Genomic DNA, 22,869 nt, shown 5'->3' on the forward strand with positions numbered 1-22,869 from the left:
CTGATGTCCAGATCTTTTCAGCTATCACACAATTACCCAATGAGTGGTTTATTTGTAAATAGCTAAAAGATAACCCAAACGTTGTGGAAAGTACTACCTGTCAGCATCGCCCTTGAGCCAGTGCCACTAACTGGACTCATCCACTTCAGCCCCGACCGGGCTAGGCGAGCTGGGTAGCACTTCCAGAGACCACCTTCTGGACAGGAACGGGTCAAAGTGCTGTGGACTCACAGCTTAGAGTTGTGAGCACCGGATTCACTTTCACAAGAAGACAGTCGTCGCACAGCAGGGTACAGCAGAGTACAGCAGAGCATAAACGACTCGGAGAGCAGCTCTGTAGAATATCTTCTTTATTCTGTCTACAACTATAGTACAACTATATACAGAGCTAAATGAGTTCTGAGCATAAATGAATGCTAAACTGCACTGAGTGTCTGCAGCTGCTCTTAGCAGCAACCTTATCTGTACACACGATCTCTGATCTCTCTCTCTCCGACACACTGACTGACTGACTGATGTGGTGCTGGAGCTGAATAAGTAGAGAGCAGAACACGCCTCCTCCTCTCTGGAGAATCAGCAGACTCATCAGGAGATTCTTGGATATGGGAGGGGTGAAATCTCCTCACTACCAAGTTGCATTCCCCCTGTCTCTTGGAAAACACACATCAATTTCCAACTGAGCTTGCTCCTGGCTCCTGGTTTTTTATAAAATCAATGAAGTGAGCACATTACCCAATTTACTATGATGCACTGCTTTTTCCTCGGGGGATGCGGGATTTTGTGAATCTAAGTTTGGCCTCATTGAGGGGCAGTATTTCCATATGAGTAGCAAAATGAGAGTACCCCTAAACATTTTTTTAAAAGGAAAAAAAGCACTGCTGTGATGTAATGTACAACAAACCAATTTCACACCTCCTCAAGTTTTTCTTTCCATTTTGGTATTTCACAACAAAATGACAAGATGATTTACTGTTGCATGTAGTTTGCTTCTCGGAACCTGTTAGATATATATGGTGAGTTTCAGTTCTTTATGTTATTGCCAAACCAAACATTGAGCCATTTAAAGTTACTTTGGGGCATTTTTAAGTTGAGAGGCACAACACACAAGCTCTTTCTCTTCTCTGTGACAATAGCTCAAATTGAAGGGAATGCTTCCTGCCCTTTACTGCTGGTGAAAATTCAGTGCGTGATCACTTCGCAGTACACTACTGATATGAACAGCAGACTTTCGCACAGATCGTTAATACCTGAAGAACCATGCAGTATTAAAACACAATGCTGATCTTACTGAACGTAGCGGTAGAGGAAGCAAACATCTTTCCATTCATTTCTGCCAGTTCAGCCACTTGATACTCACAGACACTGTACGCTTCGTCCCTGACCTTTGTCATTTTGAATCCTAGTGCCAATATAACATTAAGGTCAGGACAGGTGCAGGCTTAGCAATAATGCTATTAACAAGACACTGGATGTCTCCAGCCCACCTTGTTTTAAATAGCAGCATTGATAAATAGGGACAGAAACCTCAACTAGACTACACAGTGCTCATATGACTATTTCCTAGGGATGATAAGTTTCCTTAGCAGTGCCACAGATTTTGGTGTACTGCACTCCTGCCATTCGGTCCCAGCTCCTGCCCACCTAGCAGTTCGAAAGCACCCCTAAGTGCAAGTAGATAAATAGGTACCGCTTTATAGCGGGAAGGTAAACGCCGTTTCCGTGTGCTGCGCTGGTGCTAGTTCGCCAGTTGCAGCTTCGTCACGCTGGCCACGTGACCCGGAAGTGTCTTCGGACGGCGCCGGCTCCCGGCCTCTTGAGTGAGATGAGCGCACAACCCTAGAGTCGGTCACGACTGGCCTGTACGGGCAGGGGTACCTTTACTTCTACCTTACATTAAACAAACCTTTAGGTCCATTCCATGGAGTGTGGTTTAAAAAACTGTCTTGCTGGCCTACACAAAAGAAAATGCCACCTTTGGCTTCCTTCCCTCCTCCCTTGTCATATACTAGCTCCCACCCATCTTTCCAGTGTTATGAGGTGTGCGGTATGCAAGTGAGAATTGCAGGCTTGCATTCAATCTGACACTCAATTATAGGGTTCAGTTGATGGCAAGTCCTGGGCACACACCAGCTTTTGGCACTCCAATAACCATTAACACAGACAAAAGAGATAAATCAGGAATAAATTCACTGTAACAAAAAGGGAATTAGCTTATTGTCTGAAAATGGAAATTAGCACATTTACTAAAAATAAATATAACCCTACAGTTCATTCTTATACTGTCTCAGAAATAAATCCTACTGTGTTCAGTGGGCTTTATTCCCAGGTTAAGTGCATACAGAGTTGCAGCTTAATTGTTGCTTATCTGACCACGCTCATCTTTTTGACACGACACTTTAAAACTCTTTCCTTTTTTAGATACCTTACAAGAAAAGTATAAAGACTTTCTTATTCAAAACTATTCACATATTTACAAAATGAAAGCAGCCCAGACTGACAAAGTTACAAAACCATTTATTAAGCCCTTTTAAAGTTCGACTAACACACAAGACAAAAGTTTATTTTACACAATAAACATCCTGAACGGAACCACAAAGTGGCAACCTATTTTCACACTCCTAGTCCTACAATTATTTTCTCCTACAATGTGAATTTGGTAACAGCTTCAGGGATCAATTGCAGCATAATGTGAATTTCATTCACAGATAATGATGGGGTTAAGGTAGGTAGGCAGAACACATTGCCAAATGGGAGGATAAATTTTCTTGTGGGTAGAAAGTGCTGAAGCGTTTGTGCAACATTCAAAAATAATTGGGTAAATACATGTATGACATTCAATATGGACTATGCAAAATCTTTTGCACAACGTAGGATAAGAATGAAGATGAACTATATCAAGATGTACCTTATAGTTCCTATCTGTGCCATGAAAAAGAAACAATCTTCAAATTATGCTTTCAGTGGAAAAAACAGACGAATTCCATTTACAGCAAGCTCCTACAGAGGTCTGCTTAGAAGAAAGTCTGATTTCAGTATGACTTTCTCTCAAGTAAATGCACATAGGATTCCTTCCTTGAGATCACGTCTCAGCGTTTCAGGGCCATCCATTTCCTGACATCAACTGCACGTTATTGCTCATCTGATTTTTAGTGTTTTAATGATCTATAGCTTTAACAGCAAGTCAAACGCCTCGTTTGGACACACTGCTAAACCATGTTTTAGCATTACAAGCATGAGCCTCAACAAACATGGGGCTTGTGTGCTCTCCCAGCCACCTTCCAGCACTGCTGAGAAGTTCAGAAACTGTCATTTCTATTTTAATAATATTTTGTTGTGTTGTCCCAACCCAGAACAACCATGGGTAATCATTATTATTATTATTATTATTTAAAAAACAAGCCATCTTCAGACCATAGTGATCATGGCTTGAAGCTGGGTTGCTCTAACACACCATCGTTAAGTTTAACCACATTTTGTGCTAAACTGTGGTTGGCCTGAAACTGGCAAAGCAGGAAAAGGGAGGAGGGAATGCAGAGGCCAATGCTCATTGAAACTTGTAACACTAAACTATGGTTTACAAAATGAAAACATTTTAACCTTCAAGTGCCTTCTTCCCAAATCCCCCGAACTGCTTTACAACTTGGGAATTCGAGGAGCAATTAGCTACGTTTGGGGAGCATTTCTTAAGAGAAGTTCTCAGTAATTATGTGCCTTATTCTGGGCTGCCACCTGAATTAACGCCATGGCTCCTTCCTTCCCTGTTAGCACTATTCAGTTATCTGTATATAAGATGGAAACCATAGCTTTAAATTGGCATAACCAACGAGGAAGGCACTGCTGCTGCACATTCTCCAACAAATTCCCCCATGCAACCCCCAAGTGAATGGTAGCTGCTCCACATCAGCTAATGCTGGGATGGGGAACCTACTGTACTTTCATCAACCCCTAACTGCAGGGCCAATAATCACAGATGGGAGCTGGAGTAGAACACTGGGTGGTCACAAGTTCACCATCCTGCCCTGATGGAGTGCACTCCCCATCTCATTTTTCCAACACTGACTTCTGTGCTACAGTGGCCAGATTACAGACTAGGAGACTAGAACAAGATGCAGAATTGATTGTTTATTCAATAAATATAGCCCAGTTAGTGCCAGATGAGGCAAACAGTGCAGAAACTGTCACTTAATAAATGAAATTCTAGATACTATAACTTTTTTTTTTTTTTGTACAAACAATATTCAACACTTTTTATAAACTCTCGGATGCTACTGAATTCCCAACACAATTCCATCAGGGGACTTTTACATAAACTGATTAAACACGCTACCGTTATATAAAAATAGAGATATGTATTGGGGTTTTACAAAACTTCACAGAGCTAAATCTGACACTTCTCTAAAAACAACACCATCATAGAAAATAGTATTGTTAAAGGTAAAAAGAAAATACTCTATTGGAAACACTTTTTGCCCTAATTGCCCTGCTTCCTGGATTTATATATTTAAAATGAAGTCATCTGCATTTCTTTTCTATCTCGAGGTCAGCTGTGTACAAAGGATGGATATTTTTTGCAAGTTCTCTTCGGGTGGCTGATTGGGATGTTTTCCCATGATGTTGTGCTTTTAAAAGACATTCTAATTATTTTTTAAAAAAACCCATTGCTAAAGTTTAAAATGGTTAGCGTAAGTTCTAAAGAATTAATTTTATAAATATCAAATCAATAACATTACAGCAAATATCATGATCTGAGACAAAATACAGTTCTCAATTATAAATACCTGATAGCTATAAACATTTAAAAATCTCACACAATTTTGAAAATAGCAAGATATTAAATCCATTTGAAGAATATCTAATTTATTAGCGGTCCCCAAGTTGAGTAGTTGTATACATGGTGTGGGAGCTCAAGCTGTATTCATCAGACTCCACAATAATGTTTAATCTACCCTCATGCATCCTGTTAGAAGTACTGGGGGCTGGGGCTGGGGGACAACTCAAATTGCCCTAACATACAGTCCTCACTACTCAGATCCAAGTTACACAACAGCAATTATTGTCAATAGCACCAACTATTTCTTAGTTTGTTGCACAACAGAGGATACATTGGATTAGTTTCTTCCTGCAACAGTGCAGTCATTAAAAGGCACTGCTTGGTATATGACTTCTTGCATAAAGTTTTAGAAGTTAATAATGTTACAGAATGCATCTATGTTAAAAGGGGTCATAGCACAGCATCAATTTCAAAGCCTGGTTAGATGTTCTATTCAATCCGCTAACCAAAAATACCAGTTTCATTATGCTGGTTTAATTGCCCCCTCCCCAATATTAAAAAGAAGTGGTAGGATATCACTGCCAAACACACTGTGGGATGCTTCTTGGTAGCAAAAGAAAAGAACAAAAACTGTTCATTCTCTATTCTTCCGCTGGGAAAGAAGGGGAAGGAAAGGATGATCATCAGCTCACCCCTAAATAGGAAATCAAGTATACAAAGCTGGAAAAAAGGATATATTTGCAACAGTCTATCCCTGCAGAAAAGAGAGCAATGATATATCTAAGAGATTCAGATACTGAGGCACAGTTGAGCTGAAGGTTTTTCAGGCAGATTTTATGGCTAGGTCAGGCCTCTCGGAAGAGTCTGCAACTAGAGGTTTCCTCATCCAGCAACTCAGGTTCAAATACCAATTGTAATATTAAGACATTCGCTTTCATTACTTAGTCACTGCTGTCATCGTCGTCGTCATCATCTGACATATCATTTAAAGGAAGCTTTGGTGGGTGACTGTAAGAGTCCGATCTCGTAGGCTGACATGTAGGCATCTCTCCTGTGGAAAGGAGGTCATAGCAGAAGTCGCAGATTCGCACAGGCTTGGAGGACTGACTGGGAATAAGAAACCTCTTTTCAGAGCAGGGCCCACATACAACAAATCCACATTTCCGGCAGTGGTGTCGACGATTGACGGGGGTGAATTTTGCTTTCTGGCAGCGCATGCATACAGTGGCTTCAGAATCAGGTACCCAAACAGCCGCGTGTTCATTACTGGGAGTCTTCCCGCTTTTGGAAAGCAAATCAGAAACACATTTATTTATGTGGTTCATCCATTCAGATTTCTCTGTGGCAGTAGCAGCATACACTGCAAAAGATTTAGTCGGGGTCTTGATAAGCCACCCATTCCGTAGATCCCCCTCATCCTGGATGGACTCAATAGTCACGTTTTCCAGTGGAATGATGTGCTGTTTGTTATATTTCTTCTTCTGGATGACAATGTTACCATACACAAGGATATCATTGAATAAGAAGAACTGCCTCGCTTTTGGTTTCTTCCGACACAGCTTCGTTAGTACTCCTTCACCAATCAGGACACGGCCTGGAATAGTCAGAGGCTGACCAGCGGCTCCAAAACAGTTTTCCACGATGCTTATTCGCCTAGTATTTGCTTCACTGTTTGCCAAGCGATCCACCATCTTTCACTAGTATCCTAAAACAAAAAGGAATAATGTTAGGTCGCTGCAGCTATTCAGCCAATTGCTGAAAATCAAGCAAGATGTTATCAGCATGCATTTTTCTGTCAGCTTCTCCTCTAGCAGCAAGTCCCACACCAAACCATTAAGCTGTTTCCCTAATCCCCCCCCCCAAGTGTAGAGAGTTATTTTAAATGACACGGGGAATTTGGTGAGCATCACTGGAAAACAGTGGGAAAACCCTTCCTTCCCAGTTTTTGCCACCCTCTTGCCTGTCATTAAAGGATTTCCATAGTGGCTGTTGCTATCTGACAGCCTTCACAGCTGTGGTTTGCATTTTTCAACTAATCAACAGCTTAAGCAAGAAGACTAAACACAAGAATGAGCCAGTACCTCCCCCCTCTTATTTTGCTTTCCTACCAAGGAATAACAAGACAGTAAAAAGGGGGGGCTATTAGGCTGCTTTATAAAACTTAACAGGATTTGAGCAACACAAGGCAACTTGACTGTCTTCAGATTTCTTCCAAGAAATACCATTTTAAAATTGTAGGTTCTCCATAATAACACTGCTTTATTCCATTGACCTGAGTGGTCTCTTGCTGCATGTCCTGCATATGTTCGTTTTAACTTTGTGGCCTTTCCACAACTATAAATTTTGATCTTTGTCATATCCAATTATTAGTTTTTCTAAGTCCCAGTTTAGAGATATGTGGTGAGATGACTTGAGGATGAAAGCTACTGTGTACAAAAACAGCAAAAAAACAAACCATGAGCCAATACTGCTCATTTTAGGGAAGTTAACTCATCAGCACTGCACACTGAGTGGAAAGTCTTTTAACCTTTTGTCATGATACCCTTTTCCTAGAAATGTACTAGAAAGGCAGAATGCCAAATGGAAACTATGAAAACCACCACATCGTTCCAAGTTTAAATTTCTAATATTGTTGTACTAATCTAGCCACCTTACAACTTTATGATATTTTCAGCAGTAGGCAGCACCAGCTTTCTGAAGCCCACTACTTTAAATTATGTTGTGCACACCCCAATCTCTGAGTGGCAAGGGACTCCAGGGGTTCCAGTGCTCACCCAGGGTTTGGCTTCCTTAGAATGAGGATCAATTGAGACTGTGGTGTTTTTAGGATGTGTATTATATATACATATATACAACCTGAGCACAAGGTTTGTTTTTCTTTCAAGGAGGCTCACAGCATTAACACTCCAACAGATCTTCCTTCCCCTTTAGGTTTCCAGTGAAGCCCCAAATCATAGCTTTGGGTTCAGCACAGAACAGAGCAAGGCTAGCCTGTGTTTATCCAGCTTCTGGTATCAGCCAAACTCTCTCTCTCTCTCTCTCTCTCTCTCTCTCTCTCTCTCTCTCTCTCACACACACACACACACACACACACAGCCACCTTGACATATCGTTCTGCATTCTATAATGACATGGCATTAGTTAAGATTCACAAATGAAGTAAATTCAGTTTAACCTAATGTCTGTTATTTAAAAAGCAAATGCAAACAAGTCCTCTTCACATGCGCAGAGCTAAGCTAATACCCCTAGGCAATAATAAACCAACTTGCATTTAAAAATTAAAAGCATGCACCCAAACTGACCTTTGCTCAAGGAAAAAAAGAAGCTACAGAAAATTCTCCTTCCAGAGCAGATATGTGAAGTCCCTTGTATACTTGGTCCTATTACATTTAAAATATACAGATGACAGCCCAGGGCCCTAGTTTCTAGCTTTCTAACTATGCACTTGCCAAAAATAGCTCCTAAGGTGTGGGTGAAATCTATTATCATGGCAAAACTCTCTGCTATACAGCTATATCTATACATTAAAAATAAGTACCTACATGAAAACAAGAGGCATGCCTAATCCATTCTTTAGCAGGTTAGTACCTAGTCCAGGATTCCTCAGACTTGGCCCTCCAGATGTTTTGAGACTACAATTCCCATCATCCCTGCCCACTGGTCCTGCTAGCTAGGGATCATGGGAGTTGTAGGCCAAAAACAGAGAGCCGAGTTTGAGGAAGCCTGACCTAGTCAATATGCAGGAGAAGTGGAGGAGAGTGCACAAGCACAGGGCTTGCTGCAGCATGTTCCCATTGCACTAAAATGACAGTTAGCACCATGGTAGGGAGCTGGAAGTGGCTGGAAGTCTGGATCCTGAGTTTCTCCACTCTCCATAGGTCAACTTTGACAGCAGGCAAGGCTGCCACCTGTCAATCACTTAACATCATAATTATGCCCACCTGTCAAAAAGAGTTGCTGTAACTGCCAATCAGCTGATTGGCAGTTACAATGAGCTCTTCTGAAGTCCATTTATATGTGTGTCTTGGATTCCAACCATTTCTTCAAATGGACTCCAAAGAAGTTTACAATGAATTCCTTGAAAGGTGCCTGGGCCTGTCAATGAAAGTACAATCAAGGTATCCAGTCGCATCCCTTCACTTTGCAATCATAATTCATGAACATTTACGGAGAGTCTGGAAATTTACCTTGTGTTCTTATATCAATGCTCAACTTATCATGCAAATCTTGTTCTAAGATACACCAGTGTTATAAAGAAGGCTTATTACAGCAAACAAATGTCACAAATTGGCTTTTAAAATGTTACTTGACAGTGCTGGATCAGATTCACTATCATTCACATTTAAAAGGACTTAGTTAATAGAGTCACTGAATTTAGCCATCAGGGCTACAGAATCAAACTTCATGTCAGAAATTAAAACTTTTACACTTACTTGTTGCGGGAATAAGAAATGGGAAAACAAAACAGGAACAGTGACCTGAATCCAAGTATCACTTCCTAAAGAAATATACATAGCCAAATAAGTGCATAAAATCAGCCCTTGAGGTGGACTTCCACTATCAGCTATGGCAGTCAAGTCTGCCTCTTTTAAATAATTAAAAACCACAATTTGTGCATGCATCTGTATATGGCTAGATTGCATGTTACTTTAATACTAAGTTATAATTATATTAATTCCATTTCCACAAAATGTGACTATGTAGTCCCATGAAGCTACAGGAATCAGTAAAAATGCTTGCTCAGCCATGAAGTTCAGCAAGTGACCTTGGTCCTCCCACTTCCTCTCAGCCTGCCAAGGTGATTGTGAGGGGGCAGGGGGGAGAGAAGGAGAATGAACTATACATACTGCCTTGAGGTCTTGGAAAGATGGAACAGTATAATAAATTAAATTAAAAGTAGATGTGAATCTGTCAGAAACTCTGTTAGACTAAATATCTCAAGCTGTGCCCTCTAACCTTATGGAATAAAGGTAAAGGGGCCCCTGACTGTTAGGTCCAGTCGCAGACGACTGGGGTGGCGGCGCTCATCTTGCTTTACTGGCCGACGGAGCCGGCGTACAGCTTCTGGCTAATGAGACCAGCATAACTAAGCCGCTTCTGGCGAACCAGAGCAGCACACGGAAACGCCATTTACCTTCCTGCCGGAGCAGTACCTATTTATCTACTTGCACTTCATGCTTTCGAACTGCTAGGTTGGCAGGAGCAGGGATCGAGCAACGGGAGCTCACCCCATCATGGGGATTCGAACTGCCGACCTTCTGATTGGCAAGCCCTAGGCTCTGTGGTTTAACCCACAGCGCCACCCGCGTCCCTTGTGGAATAATGGAATGGAATAATCTATGCTAAATTATAAATTTAGAATTCTTTCTGTGGGCTATTTTATTTCATAAAACATTTTATACTACCTTTCATCCTTAAAAAGAAAGGCAGTTTATAACAAAACATCAATGCAAATAAAAAGCACATTAAACTAGATAAATTAACACTTTTAAAAGCCTGGTGCAACAAAAATTTCTCAACCTCCCACCTAAAGGTTGGTAGAGGCAGGGCCAGTCTAGCCTTCTTTGGAAGAGAGTTCAACAATCATTGAGCTGCCCAGGAGAAGTCATCCCTGCTAAATGCACCTGACTTGGGGGTGGAAAGCAAAGCCTTTGGTCTGATCCAGCATGACTCTTATGTTTTTATGTTACATCAGTTAGGTCTTCGACAATAACCAGCTTTACATAATCTGCTATTGCTGTCGTAGGACCTGCGGGATTTCCTGGGAAGATTCCCTCAGCATTACCCACAAGAAGATTGCTATTCATTGAAGACTTTGCAACAGTACAAACACTATGCTATAACAAGCTCATGATTCTCAGCTGACTTAATCTTCCGTGCAAGAGACAGCCTTTTCTTAAATAATTTTACCCAATGATGATTTAAACATAAAATTATTCCGTATGCTGCAGAGCCGAGGCATGATGCTAACTAGATCGGCACATGAAGCAATTGTATTTTGCCCCCAGTTGCCATACCATGTTTTAAAAACAAAGTACAGCAAGACATTTTACTGTTTCACATGCAGAGCAATGAGACTACATGTGAATTTCATATCAATTTTACTGTACATTGTTTGCATTCTGGAATGGCAAGCCCATTACTAAACTTCTCCTTAAGAGGAACTTTCAGGAAAGCACATTCATCAGTTATGCACCCCATCCAATCAATGCCATCACAGCCCTTTTTCTGTACCTCTAACTCCTTTACTGCCAAATGACATACACTGCCAAATGACATACATACAGTCCAACAACTCACTAGGTCAACTGAAATGATCTAGTCCTCACCAGACTAGTGTCTGGAGAAAGAGGGTAGTCTTTGAAAACATAGAAGATGGTCATTCTAGTGTAAATTCTTATCCTACTGGACCAACCAATCCATCCATGACAGGATATATTGGTTACTCTCAATGCTGAGAGCCTGGATAGGCATCCCACGTATTTTCTCTGTCTCACCCAATAATTATACATCCCTCAGAATAAGGTTAGATCATACTTCCCATACAAATAAATTAATTGGTAAAGCATGCAGCAAGCTTAATGCACATATGAAAATAAATAGTGGCATCACCCAAACATTTGTTATTTGGATTTGAAAAAAAATCAAATTGACATGGCATCTAATGCTTTTGCTCCAATATATTTTGTTGTAATTTTCACTTTTTGTAAACTAAAACCGGAGGTTGGAATATAAACCACCCAAATAAATGAAAAAAAGAAAATGTAAATAACTAGTTAAAATGTTCTGGAAGTGAACTAACTGTACCGTGAAGAACAGAATTCAAGCTACAAATGCAGCACACTGAACAATTTAGATGATGTGGAGGAAGTCCACGTATCTAACCACAAGAACTCGAGTTAGATTCACTATACTGCTAAATTTATCCAACTGTTACACTATTCGCTTTTACTCAGTGATCCCACCGCATAGTAAAGCATTTACTGTAAAGTGTTTCAGTTCTGTCCCACAACCCTCACCCATTACTTCTCACAGTTGACATTGCATCTTTCACTGTGCTTCATGGAAAACTTTAGAGATGCAAGGTGAATCTAATAATCAGGAGCATGCATACTGCTTCCAAAGTCAGTATATCAGAAGAGTGTTGCCAAATCATCAGTCTGTATGCCCCAGATAACCCTGGTTTCCTTACATCTGAACCAGCACTAACCATACTTACACAAACCCTAGGATGTTTCAAACACTCTGTTTGCAAAGCTAGTTAAAACTGGTTGCACAATTTTCTTAAAGTTGTGCCCTGTGTGTGAAAGGTGTTGGACAGCTCACCAACACTTTAAAAAGATGGTGTTCTCTCTATGAATATAAAAACAATGAGCAACTGAAAATGCATAATACAGGCAGCATGAGTTATTGGACAGATGCAGAACACATAGACACACATCAAGGATTTAAGTGTCTTTTAAAATGACTATGTTATTAATTAAAGATCTGCTTGACATCGGACCAATAGAATTACACTGGTTTCTTGACTTTATATAAAACAAATCATGCTACTTCAAAACAATATCCATAACATAAAAGAGGGGAAGATTTTGAACTGGCATGGTGATCCTCTGAATCAAAAGAGTATCAGGAAAGTATAAAGCTGTTTACTGCATATTGTGTTTACCCTGATTACGAAACTAGTGTCTCCAAGTGTGGAATCAATCGTCCTGCCAAGGAGACATTTAGTACAAAAAGATCCTTAAGGAGATGAATCCTGCCTCAGTGCAGCTGAGGTTTGGCATTTTACAATCACTGCAGCCACTTCCAATGAAGAAACCTCCAGAGGACTCTTGGATAAAGATAAAGGTCCGGTTCTTTGCAAAAAGGAGTTGCTGCTTTATCCTAATGTTGGTTTATTGTTAGTTTTAGGAAGGCACCACTGTTTCTTGTGCTTTCTTTCAGAGGAATGCCCTAGCCCAGAGACCAGCAGCATACTATACACAAGCAACACAGATGGGTCTGGATTGGTGGAGTTGGGGGGCACAAAAGGTAGAACAAGCTAAACTGGGAGGAGGAGTTGAGATGTTTTTGTATAAATATCCACAGGATACCAAATAGTTTTCTCTAGATTATGCTATCCTTATTCCTAAAGAAAAGAAGAAAGACCAAACTTTTCTTGCTTTACGTTTAAATTAAGTCCAAACTTTCCCGCCAGACACAGCTGTAATTAATTAGCAAGGTTTCAACACACAATGTCCTCTGCCCAACAGGACCAAAGTAAACTAAACCTATCTAAATTATGCCGCATCTCACAACAGTTGCAGCCCACCAGGAATGCCAATGTCACTCTTCCTCCTTTGATAAGTAGATACTACAGCCTGACTCAGGGTGCTTTGTTATTGTTCAATGACCACTTCAAGAGCACACCTTGTTTGTATAAGAGACACAGCTAACTGAACTGGCCATGATCTAAACTTAAATTTGGATTACTAATCGTCACAAAAGTGCATGCATTCAGAAGATTAGCTAGCCAGCGACTGATTCATGAATCTCTAGGCAACTCAAAATAGATAAGAAGGTTAAGCCACTCTGTGTTACTCTGGAGCATTAAATCGGGAGTGTACTCATTAACAATTATCAGTCTGAGAGGTTATATGGAAAGGAGATGAAATCTGAAGCAGCCACTGTCAGCAAGGAAGTCCTAAGCTGCAAAAGACAAATGTGCAACAAAAGAAAGTGAAAGAAATAGGTAAAACTACATCAAAGAATTTAATCCTTTGGAAAATGATGCCAGTAGCAACTGAATATAGAGAAATGCTTATTAAAAATAGGTGCAGTATGGCCCCTATTTTCAGCCTTGTGGCCATAGGCAACAACAGATTGCATGTAAGTGAGTATTGAGTAAGCAGCCCAGGTGGATGGGGTACTTTGCTCCATCTCTGCACCCAGCAGAGAAAGCAAGCAGGCTGTTACAGGAGAGAAGCCCCCCAGCTGCACCCAGCACAGAGTTCTTGCCCTCTCCTTGCCAGTGCCCTATGGGCTAAAAAATTTTTGCAGCATACTTCTGCACACGGTCGATAACTCAAATTGCAAGTCAGCATTCTCCATTTTAAATACCTGTGTCTCCAACACCAAGTGCGAATTTCTCTATCCAACCAGGAATCGCTTCAGAAAATGTGGTTCACTCTTAATTGCATAGGCAAGAGAGACAGAAAAAGGTGACTCGTAGTCCTCTACAGCAAACTGACAAGCAAAAAGTTTTTGTTGTATTTTTACTAATAAGTAATTTATTGCCTTCTTTCTATCCAAATATGAGCCCTATCCATGGAGGTGTCCATTAATTAAATGGCAGAGAATAGGAGGTTCCCTTACTGGAGGTAAATATAAACTAAGAACACCATATTTTAAAAATAAAAATGTGCCACTGGAAATACCTTAACAAGCTGCCACTTGAATAACTAATATAACAGAAATTGTTGCATGATCTAACAGCTTTCGTTCCTCTTTGAAGTATATTACTAACTAACTCAGGAAAGGAGGTATCTAGTTATAAAGAAAGTGGCAGCATGCTCTCAAAAGCCTTGATAATTTTGTAAGTTTTAGCTTTTAGTCTCCATTTTCCCCTAGTGCTAAATCAGGTGCAGAAAAAGCACACACAAATGTGACAAGCATACTTTAATCCTCACAGCAACTAAATAAACTTAATGGAATGAGTCTACTGAAAGCTTCTGGAATGTAGTCAATGAATACTGATGAAATTCTTAATCTGAGGTTCGAGGCAAGAACACAGAAGCTTATCTTGCCAAACATATTTAGAAAGTCAGGATTTTAGTCAGTATTTGGAATGTAGCCATATTTCTTAATAATATTTACTTTACATAGTAGCCAAAGGGAACCGAAAGGCAAGCCGTATCACTTTAGAAATTATCAACATTAAAACAACTTACACAGTTGGCAAAATGCAATGCTGTGTGAGCGACTGCCACTCGTGTAATGAAACTTCCCCTTCCTCTTCTCCCTTTGCAGTTCATCCCTCCCCTCTGGCAGGGTCCACCAACCCTCTGGTGAAGTTTTGGGGGCGCATGTGGGAGTTGCAGGAGGGTGGCAAGGAAGATTGTCTGTTCAGCTCACAGACAAGACACAAGTGGATGCCAGAGTGGAGGCTGGTATATCAGGGCAAATGGGGCTCTGGCCCACTAACCTCAGCCTGCCCTCGCCCTGTCTGCGCTTTGCTACTTACAACCAGCACAGGGGACGGCACTGCCTTTCAGCTTCCTTGCCTTTAGCTGATGCCTTTGTAGAACTCAACAGGGAAGAGGTCGGGGACAAAACTCGAACAGCTGGCTCTGCCTGTCATTGACTCCAGCCCCAGCTCCTGTCTGGGCTCTCTGCCTTCCACCCTACCGGACATAAGAGGCATCAGCCGTTAATGGATGTCACCTAGTATTGGGAAGAGATGTGTTTTCTTTTTGCTGCCTTAAAGGCTTAACCAACCCCTCTGAGCCTTTGGGTCACTGTCTAAAATGAAAATGTACCATATTTTTCCGTGTATAACACGCTCCCGTGTATAAGACGCACCCTATTTTGGGAAACTCAAAATTAAGAAAATGGGGGGAGATTGCCCCTGTGTATAAGACTACCCCCCTTCTTTAACATTATTTTTTAGTTTAAAAAACCCTAGTCTTATACACAGAAAAGTACGGTATGTATTTATATTAGAAACGCAAGAGGATCTGTTTTATTAATAGACAAATTCATGGAGGAAAGAGCTATCAATGGTTATTTAGCGGTGATGGCTACGCAATACCTCCACAGTTGGAGGTAGTAATGCTTCTGAATACCAGTTGCTGGAAACTGCAGGAGGGAAGGGGAAGCTGCTCTTGTGCTCATGTTCTGCTTGCTGGTTTTCCCCAGGCATCTGGTCGCTCACTGTGAGAACACGATGCTGGTCTAGAACAGGATGGGCCAGTGGTCTGATTCAGCAGACTCTTTATGTCTTTAAAAGGGCAAGTCTTTGCTCACCAATGAAACTAAATTTGGTGCTCTTAGGGCTGGGGCCCCTAAATCTTTGATGCGGCGGCGGCAACAAATTTTGTTTTTTCAGCTCTGATGTTAACGGCCCTAACTAAGCTCTTTCACTTCTCAACAAGTTCATTACTTATAAAAATGTATTTGTGGAATCTTACAGTAGCACAGGACTCATTTTAACAACACAGGTTTGTTTCAGATAAATCAGAGTGATGTTGGCTCTGTTTTGTCTTTTAAAAACTTCTCCTGACAATTGGTCATATTCAGATTATTATATCTCTGCTTAATTAACAAATATGTTCAAGCCTTTTACCTTCACACGCAGCCCCTTCTCTCCTCATAGAAATTAAGTCTCAAATTAATCATTAACTGGGAAAGTATGCCCACCACGTTCAGAACAAGTCAATAGCTCACATATAAGTTAGATATTTATTTGAGATCCCAACTTGTTCTGAACCAGGTAACCACAATTTTCCATTTCGGATTATGTGGTAAACTACAGATAACAGTAGACTTCCAGGTTTGATTGCTGCACTCAGAGAAGGAAGAATGGAAGGGGTTGTATGCTTTGGCAAAATGTTTGCAGCTTATTAAGCCAATATATGATAGTCCCAAATAGGTTTGTAAACGTGTGCAGTTATTTCTGCAGTCATCGTATAATTTTAAAAATCACATAATAGGAGGAAGCACATAATTTTTTTATCTCTAGGAACAGGATTTTCAGTTGCCAGAACAAACAAATCATAAGTGTACAAACATGTTCAAGTAAACAGCTAACACAAAAGTCCAAATGCAAGTATAAGAAATGAAGCCTGCACTTAGATCTGTATTCCTCCAGGAAGATTAACCAACTAATGCATGCTCTCATGGAATTCAAGACATCATTTCAGGTTTGTGACAATTCAAGAACAAATCTTTAGTTCTATTGTTAACATATGCCCAACTGGAATGCATGAGCCTTAAAATCATCCACTCCCTCTACGCTTCCTGTGTGGCTGTGTAAAGACTGCAACCATTGGCTTATTTGTCACTAGATCTGGCAAGACAACATTTATAGGACATGCTTTTACTATTTCATGCCTCCTTTCTCTAATTTTCTTGCTTTTTGTATATTGTATGAACATGTGAACACTCTTAGTTGTGGCTTTTCATCTTTTACGTAAGACTTTCCCCTTTTTTGTTTTATAAGGGGAAAACTTATAAGGGGGGGGGGCTTACGTAAAAGAGTTCAAAAACTTCATCTGAACCAAGACTTCTACATGTAGTCACAGCAGCCTTGCCGGCCTGGTGCCCTCCAAATGCTTTGGACTACAACTTCCATCAGGTCCAGCTGCCACAGTTGTGTTGGCTGAGGCTAATGGTGGTTACAGTCCAAAACGACTGGAGTGCACTAGGTTAGGAAATGCTGGCCTACATCCTTCCAAGATTTTGTGGGCTAACAAGCAAAGAAACGTTTGTGGGCGGAAGATGAAGTACTTCACATACTGATTTTGCACTTAAGTCTTTTTTAGAATTAAGGAAAACATAAATGTGACAGGAGCTCCTATCAAAACACAAAAAATGAAGAATCTTACACTACAGGTTCAAGGCCACCTACATGAACAAGATCAAAACTCATGATTGTGAATGCTGGGATGAAAAATTAATAACCAGGACTGACCCAAGATCTCAGCTGGTGAGAAAGCCAGTTACACCTCTGTACATGCCAGCATTCATTTCCTGAAAAGGAAATGTCAAATGTATTATGTTCAAGATACATAGGTAGTAGAGAAAACACATCCATTGTTAAACAGGGATCGAAAAAGCCGCTTTGGGCAACAGCCTACCAATATATGTGTAGGTTATGAAGTGAACTGGATATATTTCCTTCCACAGATGAATTGGCAAGCATTCGGCATTTCACTGCTGAACTATGAACAGAAGTATTTACTGTATTAAATTTATATCCTGCCTGTCCTACCAAAGGAGCTGAGAGCAGCAAGTACACCAGCAATAAAAACATCTAAGAACAATTCCAATACAGATGCAGACTGGGGAAAAGTCCTGCTTAAAAGGCTTGTTGGAAGAGGAAGGAATTCTGGAGGTGCCAAAAAGACAACCAAAGCGGCACCTAATATTTAATGGGAGGAAATTCCAAGGGGCAGGTGCCGTAGTTCTAGAGACCCTATTCCTATACACTGTGGAATGGACTTCCTGATAACATGGTATTTGCAGGAGGCCCTCAACTAAAGAGCACAGTGACTATATAAGGAGTGAGACAATCCTGGTCCCAAGCTGTACCATATTGGCCCGAATATAAGCCGCACCTTTAAAACTGGAGGGTGGAAAGAAAAAAGAAAAAATACCCAAATATAAATTGCTCCATTCCTCGCTGCTCCTGGCTACATACTGGGGGGGACTGCACTGTGTTGCCGGCGGCCTTTCCCCTTCCTTGCTCTCTCCCTTCCCGGCCTTGGAGGAGAGGCCGCACTCCTGGCGCTGTTTGCCCCGTGCTCCTGGCTGCAATACCATAAGGTTGGAAATATAAGCCGCACTTTAACTTTTCACGGTCGGAATTTGGGGGGAAAGTGAGGCTTATATTCAGGCCAATATGGTATATAGCTTTATACACCAAAATCGACACTTTGAAAGTAGTCCAGTAGCTAAGTGGCAGTCATTGCAATTACTTCAGCAGTGGTCTAGCATGGTGGAGATACCCTGTAGCTGTCCTATTTTGCATTAGTTGAAGCTTTCAGACCAACCTCAAGGGCAGTTCCACCTGCAGTACTTTGCAGTAATCCAATCTGGAGGTTACAAGTGCATGGATGACAGTGCTCAGACTATCCTGATTCAGGAATGGCTGAAGCTGGTGAAAGGAACTCCTAGCCACCTAGGTCACCTGGGCCTCTTGCAGCAAAGATGCATCCAGTAATACTGGATATAATATAAAACTACTCTTTCAGGGGGAATACGACTCCATTTAGGGAAGACAAATTATCTGGATTCAGGAATCACCCATCCACAGCACTTCTGTCTTGCCAGGATTCAGTCAGTTTGTTGGCCTTCATCCAGCTCACCACCAAGTCCAGGCACCACTCCCGGGCTTACATGGCCTCTCCTGGTTCAGATGTTAGAGAGCTGGGGATCATTAGCATACTGATGACAGCTCACCCCAAATCTCCTAATAACCATACCCATGACTTCATATATATGTTACACGACACTAGGGACAATATGATACCCTGCGGCACCCAAACTGCACAACTGCTAGGGGGCCAAAAGACAATCACCCAATGCTATATGAAACCAACCCTGGAGAAATATAAGTCACAGCTAACTAATGCATAGAACCATAGAATTGTAGAGCTGGAAGGGACACTGACAGTCATTGCTACTGAAGAATGGATGAAACAGTTTTCTGCAGAAAAATAAAACACATCACTGCCCCCACATCACTGAGTGGTACACCTACTATCACTTCTGAAGCCCTGCCAGCTTGTGCTGGCCAGTCCAGAAGGTGAAGGGAACTTGCTGTTGCTTCTTTTCCTTCACACAGCTTTTCTCTTTAAATTCCCCCTTCTATATTCATACACGGAAGGAATTAGTTAAGCCAGTTTCAGGGAGGAGGGACCTTGAATCTATCAGATCCAGGGCTGCCCCTGTCCCACCCCTGCCCCGGGTCATCCCACTTTAGGGCCCAATGCCAGCTACTGTTGGCAAAAGAACCACCACTGGCAAAAAAAGAGAAAAGAACCACCAACTGAAGTTCTATGCACATGGAGCCATCTGCATGCATGGGAGGGATCTCAACAGTCCTCTATCAGCCAAGTTCTTCTCCACCAGTGGAGGTGCCTCCCCTCCTTCCTAACCCTCTCTAATCAGCTGATCTGGGAAGAGGTGTAAGACTGCACTGCAAAATATTTACGCAAATGAAAAAACAAGGTCATCTGAACGTAAATATGGAAAAAGAAAATGTACTGGCTAGTTTGAAACTGTTAGGTCTCATGGCCATCAATATAAGAAACAGTAGCTGACTGGACCAATATATTCCAATGTAAGTTACAACAGCGGGGGGGGGGGGAAATATTTTCAGGTAACATATTTATCTTACCTGATAACAGAAAGCAAATTTTTATAAAATCTGAATAATATGGGGGGAAGGCTTTAATCACTTCAATTGACCTACCACTTCAATAGACTTATCACAATCATTATTGTTTAAAAGCCATGTTTAGCACTGTGTGACTTTACACCTATAAAACTGTTTGCCTCATTTTTAAGTGTTAGACTTGTCTGTGTCGTCGATAGCAATTTTCACAAGCTGCACTGAGTGCTCTTTTAAGGGAAAAGCAGGTATGGGTTCTCTAAATAAATAAAGGCAAATGAAATCCCAAATGCAGACAGGTAACACAAGAAAAGAACCAGCCCTTCTTATTTCTGCAGCAGCTAACAGAAAGTTGGCACCCTCTCCAGGATGCCATGGCATTAGAAACTTAAAACAAAAAAGCACTGGCATGAACAACATCTCAGCCAGGCCCAGCCTATCAGAAGAAAACTTAGGAGAGCTAACTTCCTTCCAACCGGAATCCACTTGCTTTGCTAACCCTTGTTGACAGTCACAGGAAGTTCCCTGCCTTCTGATGCAAAACAATCACGCACCATCACGAAACTCGCCCGGGAAAGAGGGGAAACGCAACACACGCAACTTTTGACAGGCAGCCTTTAAAAGCAGAAAGACCCCCCGCAACCCAATAAAAAATAAATCTCATAAATAGGGTATTTTAAAAAACAAAACAAAACACTATTATTCCAGTGCGAGAATAAAAGAGAAGAACTGAGCGGGAAGCCTATTTTCTCTGGAGAAGTGGGAAATGATTTCCGTTTTGTTTACTGAGCGGGGGGCGACAACATACGCCTCATTTTACCCAAAATCAAAGGCACGCTGAGGAGTGGGAGGTGCGCACACTCCCCCCTGCACACACAGGCATCCACGGGGTGCCAATTAGGCTGCAGCCGCTTGATCTCAGCCCCACACTGAACGCAGAAGGGGGGCGGCCGCTTCTCACTTTTGCCAGAGTTTGAGGGGGAAAGGAGCTTCGGCTACCACTACTTTCGGAAAGTGTCACTTAAAAGGGGAACCGGTTTAAATTTTAAGACTCTGGGAGGCCGCCACGTCCCCTCCTCTCTCCTTTCACGCAGCCGCCCTTTGCTGCTGCCAGGCAGGGGTCCCCCATCGGTGCCAAGTCGTGTGCCGCCGCCTGTGCGCGACGGAGTCAGGGCGCGCCCGAAACCCACCGCAAGCACAAACACACGGCCCCGACGGCGCCTGGGACGCCGGCTCCCAATGGGCAAAGCGGGAGCCGCCTTTCCTCCGGAGGGAGGTTCCGCAGGGCCGCCCCTAAGTCAAGGGACGCCGTCCTGGTCTTTGTGGGGCGCCTCCTTCTTCCCCCTTCCCCGCACCGCCGCCGTCCTCGCTCCCCAGAACAGACGGGATCCCAACATGGCCGCGGATCCGCCAGGGACCGGGAGGAGAAAGTTTCCTCCGCACCACCTCCGCCGGCTCTCGGCTTCGCCCCGAAGGGGGACGGCGGACTGCTCTCTCCCCGCGCCCCCCTGACCCGAGCGCGCCGCTTACTGAGAAACCGAAGCGCGCCCTCCCTTCGCTCCGCTTCCCAGGTCCGCAGCTTGTTGCTTCTCGCTCTCCCTCCGTTTCCTTCAGCCGCCGTTGCTAGTCGGGCTACTGCCGCTGCCCCGCCCGCCGCTCGTGCGCGTTCACACACACACACACGCTCTCTCACACACAACACCCTGGGCCGGCCTCCAAGCGGCGAGGAGGACGAGCCTCGGCGGCATCCCGCCCCAGCTCGATTTCCCAAGAGAGAGCCGAGAGGAGGGGCCGGCGCCATCTTGGGAGAGGCGCCCGTCGAAGCCGGGGGGCGGTGCGCTGCTGAAGGGGGAGTAAGGGTCGAAGCCCTCCCTGCTGGAGAAGGGGCGCACGGGAATGTGCCGGGGTTCACACGGGGCGCCCTTTCAGCAAAGCCTTGGGTCATTCTCCCCTGAAACTCTCTGGCCTCCCCCCCCCGCACTACGAGCCGTTCAAAACCTTTCTGCTGCCTGAGGTGAAGGGCAATGTGGATGCTGCACACATCGCATTTCCGTGCACTGACACGGAGTGGGCTTCGCTTCAAGCCTGGAAAAGGGATTTTCTCCCACTACACCTGAGGCAGCAGCAGGATTATCTTTGGTTACCTGGCATACGTAGGCAGCAAGGTCCTGCATCACCTGTCTGCTGCTCCCCAGCACATGCCACTTCACTTTGCCCCAGAGTAGTATAAGGGGAATAATTTGGATATATTATCCGTTCATTGTAAAAGAAATTCGGAGGATATAACACGCACAAACCATATGTGACTCCCCTCTATTTTAACTCGCCTTGTGTAACAAAAACGTTTTCAACAGATTGGGTTGTGATTGCTGTGTCCGTTGATGTTATGAATGTTGTTATGGCCTTTGATGAGTGCAATCAACATTTTGATGAGGAAGAAGATATAATAAGGCTGTTTCTGTGCTTGTTGGAGCCGCTTGTGCCCACACATCTATTATTAGCACTGAGGATGGGGATGAACATGAAACACCTTGCCTATTAAGTCTTCAGTGCAATACTTTCCTGATGGGAATTCGCCTCCACAAAGGCTTGACTGCTGTAGCACCTGGATGTCTTTGGGTAGGTCTCGCCTAGAATGTGTTTGGAAGTGTTTTTTAGCACTTGGGTTTTAGGCAGCAAGTAGAGTTTCCTTTGCACCAGCATTACTGCACTAGTCATGGGCATAGCCAGGATTTTTGGTTTTTTGGGGGACAAAACCTCAGTTATTTTTATTAATGGGGGGCAGCTGCCCCTCCCTGCCCCCCTCTTGGCTAAGCCCCTGGCACTAGTACTGCAAAATATTTTGCTCCATCCGCCTGGAAGGGCAGCCGGAAAAATCCGCACTGGTAGGTAGGCCACAGAAAGCCCCGAAACACTGAGGGGTTGAGCTAGCCACAGTCCACTGAATCCCCAACATTGGGTCCATTGCTACACTAACTCCAAGTTGGCAAAACAATTTGCC

The 22,869-nt window shown here is 42.8% G+C and overlaps 1 protein-coding gene across 2 annotated transcripts; it reads right to left on the reverse strand.

Moving 5' to 3' along the window:
* Positions 1 to 2,498: 2,498 nt before the first annotated feature.
* On the reverse strand, positions 2,499 to 21,499 carry PLEKHF2 (pleckstrin homology and FYVE domain containing 2). 2 transcript variants are annotated; one of them, XM_053395624.1, is made up of 2 exons: positions 21,399 to 21,499; positions 2,499 to 6,476 (listed from the first exon to the last, which is right to left on the reverse strand). In XM_053395624.1, exon 2 carries the CDS (start codon positions 6,460 to 6,462, stop codon positions 5,713 to 5,715), a length of 750 nt encoding a protein of 249 aa, XP_053251599.1. In that variant the 5' UTR covers positions 6,463 to 6,476; positions 21,399 to 21,499; the 3' UTR covers positions 2,499 to 5,712. The 2 variants fall into 2 exon arrangements, with proteins under 2 accessions (XP_053251599.1, XP_053251600.1); XM_053395625.1 differs by lacking the exon at positions 21,399 to 21,499 and adding an exon at positions 21,059 to 21,144.
* Positions 21,500 to 22,869: the final 1,370 nt, after the last annotated feature.

This window comes from Podarcis raffonei, chromosome 7 (genome assembly GCF_027172205.1).
Source record: "Podarcis raffonei isolate rPodRaf1 chromosome 7, rPodRaf1.pri, whole genome shotgun sequence".
NCBI classification, from domain to species: Eukaryota; Metazoa; Chordata; class Lepidosauria; order Squamata; family Lacertidae; genus Podarcis; species Podarcis raffonei.